We start from the raw sequence: 6,000 nt of genomic DNA, 5'->3' as shown, positions 1-6,000 counted from the left end.
AAGAAAGGTAAAAAGAGTGGAGAAAAGGGGTGCAATGGAGAAATCAAATCAAAACCATTGTCGTTGAGTTGATTCTGACTCATTGTGGCCCAAAAGTACAGAGTAGAACTGCCCCACAGGGTTTCCAAGGCTGTAAATCTTTATGGAAGCAGATTGCTGCATTGTTCTTCCTTGGAGTGGCTGGTGGGTTAGAACCACTGACCTTTCAGTTAACAGCTGAGCGCTTAACCACTGCGTTACCAAGACTCCTTCAGTGGAGATAAGGATAGGTTAAAAGTCCCAAAATGGAAAAAGGAATTTTATTAAAATATGTTTTGGGGAAATATTTTTAACCATTTTAAATTTTTCTCATTATAGACACCAAAGGTGTCTTTTGGGAACTGATATTAAGAATACTATACTTACTAGAAGTGCTTTATAATAATTTATTGACACTATCTTTATCTCATTTAGATAACATGAAATACCCTATTTCACTGAATCTTACACCTTGTATAACATTGAAGGGAAGCAGAGGACTTTTGCATATTTACTACATTCCAAGTAAGTCCAATTTTTGTTTTTGTATGTTGACTAAAGGGTTGAAGAAATAGCCACGATAAATAATTGTGTTCCAAAAGTACTTGTATTAATTATCTATTGCTATGTAACAAATTACCACAATCTTAATGGCTTAAAACAAGACACATTTATTATCTCTTAATTCCTGTAGGTCAGTAGTCTGGGCCTGACCTAGGTGCATTTGCTTCTGGGTCTCCCACCACTGCAGTGAAGGTGTTGGCCAGGGCTGGGGTCTCTTCTGGATGCTTAAGTGGGGAATGATCTGCTTTCATGCTTATGTGGTTGTTGGCAGAATTCAGTTCCTTGCTGCCTGTTGGACAATCCTCAGTTTCTTGCCATGTGGGCCTTTCCAACATGGCTGCTTGCTTCATTAAAGCCAGCAACACAGAGAGTCTGCTAGCAACATAGCAATAATTGTCGTATGTAGCCTAATCATGGAAGAGACCTTCTGTCATCTTGTCCATATTCTATTGGTTAGAAGCAAGCTACTAATGTCCAGACCACATTCAAGAAGGCAGGATTATACAAGGATATGAATACCAGGAGGCAGGGATCAGTGGGGGCACCTTGAGTCAGCCTGCCACTTTTGAAATATTTTATATTCTTTAGAATGTGCTTAACTTATATTTGAGCTCCATAAAAAATGGAAAGAGGGTCCCTTGTCATGCATCAGATGGACACCACAACAGTGCAGTCTTGAGACCCTGTGTGTCAAGAAATTCCTTGTGAAAACTGTTTCTTCACCTTCTACATGCATCTATACTTTTGGAGAGGTTCAGGCACAAGTTGTGAGCTGGGCCATGAGACCAGTGTTTGAAATAGACCTCATGATGTTCTTCTCCACACTCTACCCTGAAAGTAGAGAAGTGGAGACAAGTTAGGAAGTTTGGTAGTACTTCAGGTTCAGAGTAATGAGGACCTACAGATTTGTGACGAAGATGAGGAAATCAATTTTGGAAATGCTGAGTAAGGTAATTGAGCAATATTGAGTGCAGATGTTAAATGAATATAGGGAATGTGGTCAGGAGAAAATCGGGACTAAAGATAATGATTTGGGAATTATCACCATGTATTAGTTACCTATGGCTGCCATATCAAAATACGACAAACTGGGTGGCATACAAGAACAGAAATTTATTGCCTCACAGTTCTGGAGTCTAGTAGTCTGAATTCAGGCTGTTGGCAGGCCGTGTTTCCTCTTATGGCTTTAGGGGAAGGTCTTGTTTTGTTTCTTCCAGCTTCTAGGCGTTCCTTGGCTTGTAGATGTACCTTCACATGGCTGTCCTTTCTCTGTCTGTAACTCTTCTCTTTTATAAGTTACAACTCAGAATGGATTAGACCCACTCTACTCCAGTATGATTTCATGTCAATGGTTAACATCTTCAAAGACTCTGTCTCCAAACAAGGTCACATTCACAGGTACCAGGGGTTAGAACTTCAACATAAAGTTTTGAAGAACACAGTTCAGTCTATAACACACGGTATGTGGTACTTAAAGCCAGGGAGGATGTTGTAAAATGGTGTGAGTAGCGACAGAACCTATCTCACTTCAGGGGGGATAATGAAAATCACCATCAGCACAAAGCTAATTCCTATGAGGTGGAGGACAGACATACTTCCACTCTCCAAACTTTTTACCAATTCTGACACTGGCCGTCCTCCCCGTGGCACTTTCTACTTCTCTACTGGGTTTGAAATTCATTGCAACAGCTACACAGAGCTCATAGACCATACTTACAGTCAAGTGGTTTATTAAGGAAGTAACAAGGTACAACCCAGGATCAGGGTCAGGAAGCATGTAGGCAAAATCTGGAAGGCTCCTCCAAATAGGAAAGCACATCTCTCCCTTCTTCAGCGCAGGACATCTCTCTCAGCTCCTGCAAGCAAGCAGGTCCTTCTCTCTGCCATTCATGCCGCCTCTCAGCCGTACAGGCTTCCTTAAACCCCCTGAGGACAGGTCTCCGCTCAGCCCTCTCAGGACAGGCCTCTCTGTCGTTGGCCTCCATGCCATTGATCTCTCCATTGCTGACTGACCCAACTCATAGCTAGTGTGACAGTTTTGTTCAGCTCTCTTAACTGCATCCCTAGCAGCAGATTTCTGCTGTCACTACTGAATTCTGCCTCCAGACCCTTCTGGGCATCTCACTGTCTTCAGTGTAACAGCCCTTGACTCGTGTTACAGTTCTTTTAGGAGATTCCTTGCCACCTCTCTCTCTGTTTCTTCTCTCTTCTTTCTTCCTTCTGCTTCTGTCTGCCAACCTCTGTGGGTTTGGCTGCAGATAAAAGCAAACTCCTGGTCAATTTCAAGGCATGAACCTCCCACCAGGGCTACAAACTGACCAATTCCCCCTTGGTAGGCCACAGACACTTCATTTGTATAATAGGCTGTTGTCACTTCATTTGCATAGTATTTTGTCCAGTCCCTGCAAGATGCATACCAATCGCAGGGCAGGCTGCAGGCCAGGGCCAGACAAAAAGTATCAAAACACAAGTTGTTTACAGCTTACCCAGGAAATGTCAGTCAACCCGGACAAAAGTAACAAACCTCTACGGTAGAAAACTAGGGCAAAGATAACTCCTCAGGGCTTAGGGAAACTATTTCTCAAGCAGTTTTTCCGAAAAGGAGCCAAAGAACCACATAAAGGAACAGAAGGCCACATAAAGGAACCCATTTCAGCACAAGTATGCAGAGTGAAAAGAAAGAACTGATGATAGAAACCTAAGAAAAGGGGGTCAATAAAATAGACAGAGGTAATGGAGTCAAGTAGGTTAGAGGCCAACTTGAAGGGAGTGGTGGCACAAACGCCAAAGGAAGGAGAAGGTTCTGAGGAAGGAGCTGATGGTTATATTTAATCAAGTTCAAGTTAGATGGACAAGTTTTTTGATTATGACTGCTATGAATCATGGCGACCTCATTAGTAAAGCATTTTCAATGAGGTAGTGTTATAATAATTGTTTTCATTATAAAAAGTATTGTATATCTTTTCTAGTTGGAGCAACTGATGAACTTGGAAGAGTTGAGTAAAATTCATTGTTTATTAGAATTTTCCATGTTAATTCCCTTGATAATAAGGAGCTCCTAAGTGAATAAAAAATAGCTCATACCCTTAATTTTTAATCGAAAGTTCAATTTTATTCTCCAAGAAATCTTTCATCAAATGTCCTAAAACATCGACACGAGTTAATTGTCCTTGCTTTCTCTCCTTTCCCTTTTCTTTCTTTTGAATTTCCCGGCAGAACTGTGACTAGAACTGGAAATTTTGTGTTTTTGTTTGATAGTTTTCTCAATCAAGTTATGAAGATTCCTCTGTTTTTTAGGCACAGCATACATAATTCTTACTCTATAGAACATTTTATCTGATTAAGATATACTAGTTGCCCTCTCAGAACTTCAGTTTTCTTGTCTTCAGGCTGAGGATAATAATACCACCTCATAGAGTTGTTGCGATGATTAAGTGGAATAATGTAGGAAAAACACAAGTGTTGGGGAAATATAATTAAAAAAAAATCTGTTTCCAACCCAGAAAACCTCTCCAAAAAGGTAGAAGAGACTGAAAACAATTTTATCATCAAATAAGCATCGAACCAGAGTGTGATGCGTCGTAGGAAATCCCCTAAAGAGATTGCAAACAGAAAGAAATCTCACCCTTTATATAGCCAGGTAGATGCAACCCATTTCATAGATGTTCTCAAGGTAAATGAGTTGATTCTGATTCATGGTAACCCCTGTATTGCAGACTAGAAATGCACTCCATAGGGTTTTCAAGGCTGTGACCTTTCAGAAGCAAATTGCCAGGCATTTCTTCTGAGGTGTCTCTGGGTGGGTTGAAACCACCAATCTCTCAGTTAGTAGTTGAGTGCTTAACCTTTTGTGCCGTCGAGGGACTCCTCAACCGAAAGCTAGTCCTCCAATAAAGGGACTTGACAGCACTGTTTGTTAAACATTGTTTATCTGAAATACACCTGGTTATTGGAAAGCCACCAGTGTTTGATAATTGCTTTTACCCATAGGAAAAGTAAACTCTTCACATCTTTATGACAGGAGGTGATTGTACAGCTTGGAGCACGGCAAGGTTAGGTTCTGACCCTCCCACGGAAACTGAGAGATAGGAGAGCTGTCTTTCTTACTGATTACATTTTAAAGAGATGGCTCCCAGGTCTGGAGGAAACATTCCTGGGTTGTCAAACTGGCAAGAAGCTTATTTAGCCTTTCAAGAGGATTCCCCAAAAGAGGCCAAGAAAAAATTTATAATGACAAGATTTCTAAAGTAAATACTCTAAGGAAAAGGGAAAGGGGGGGGGTGTCTCTCCTTTTTTGCAATAGGGAAAATTTTTTTTTTCTTTTCATTTTATATTTATCCTTACACATGGCACATTTTAAGTGTGCAATACGTATTAGTATGATTTATAAAAGAATCTCTTATCTGAGGGGCTAATGGGTTTTTTTTTTCTTTTTAAGGGAGAGACGTGGAAAAATTATATTTCAATCTCTATCTATCTGTCAACTCCATAAACCTTCCAAAGCGCAAAGAAGTTATTTGTCGAGGATCTGATGACAGTTATTCTTTTTGCAGAGCTCTGAAGGGAGGTAAGCATTCATAGTACTCTTCAAACATAGCATAGTTCCTATGAGAATGTTAGGAAATTTAAATACACCGAAAATGTGAAGCTCCTTTTCTGATAATAACTCTTCATTCCAACCAAAGTTTTTAGAAACTTTCAGCAGCTTAAACAACATTTTACAATTTATGTTATTAAATTGTTATTAAGATGATGTTTATTTGAGTGTGTTTGAAGAGATATTACAATTTTTACCTTGTTCACATTAGTATTTTACATTTTCTTTGCATATGGGTCTCTTTTCCTAAACATTACATTAATTATTTTTCATGGAAACTCACCAAATACTTCGATGCTGGTATAATACTGGTCTCGTTCAATGTTTTCCCTCTACATTGTAATTACTTATTCACAGAATCATAAAATTTTAGAGTTTAGGACTTTAAAGATGAGTGATTCCAGACCCATGAATTTTTTTCTTAAATAATTTAAAAAATCTATTTTATTTTATTTTGGTTTTTGTTGAGAATGTGCACAGCAAAAACACACACCGATTCAAGTTTCTACATGTACAATTCAGTGACATTGATTACATTCTTCCCATTGTGCAACCATCTCACCCTTCTTTTCTGAGTTATTCCTCCCCCATTAACATAAACGCACTGCCCTCTGAGGTTCCTAGCTAATCTGAGTTATTCCTCCCCCATTTACATAAACTCACTGCCCTCTGAGGTTCCTAGCTAATCCTTCCAGTTACTGTTGTCAGTTTGATCCCATATAGATAGATCTTAAGAGCATAATGCTCAAGGCAGATATTCTTTACCAGTTAAGCTAAACTATTGTTTGGTTTTAAGAAGACTTTAGGGGATATTTTCGGTT

General features: G+C 39.4%; 1 protein-coding gene across 1 annotated transcript in view; it reads left to right on the top strand.

The window, feature by feature from the left end:
• Positions 1 to 6,000, top strand: part of LY96 (lymphocyte antigen 96) — a 34,286-nt gene that overhangs the window by 18,531 nt on the left and 9,755 nt on the right. Inside the window, exons 2-3 of the mRNA XM_012554451.2 lie at positions 454 to 543; positions 5,021 to 5,149. Coding sequence (XP_012409905.1) covers positions 454 to 543; positions 5,021 to 5,149 — 219 coding nt within the window. The remainder of the gene's footprint in view (positions 1 to 453; positions 544 to 5,020; positions 5,150 to 6,000) is intronic.

The sequence above is a fragment of the Trichechus manatus genome, unplaced genomic scaffold (assembly GCF_000243295.1).
Source record: "Trichechus manatus latirostris isolate Lorelei unplaced genomic scaffold, TriManLat1.0 scaffold00018, whole genome shotgun sequence".
Lineage (NCBI taxonomy): Eukaryota > Metazoa > Chordata > Mammalia > Sirenia > Trichechidae > Trichechus > Trichechus manatus.
The sequence above is the reverse complement of the archived record's forward strand: the minus strand, read 5'-3'. Positions and strand labels throughout refer to the sequence as shown.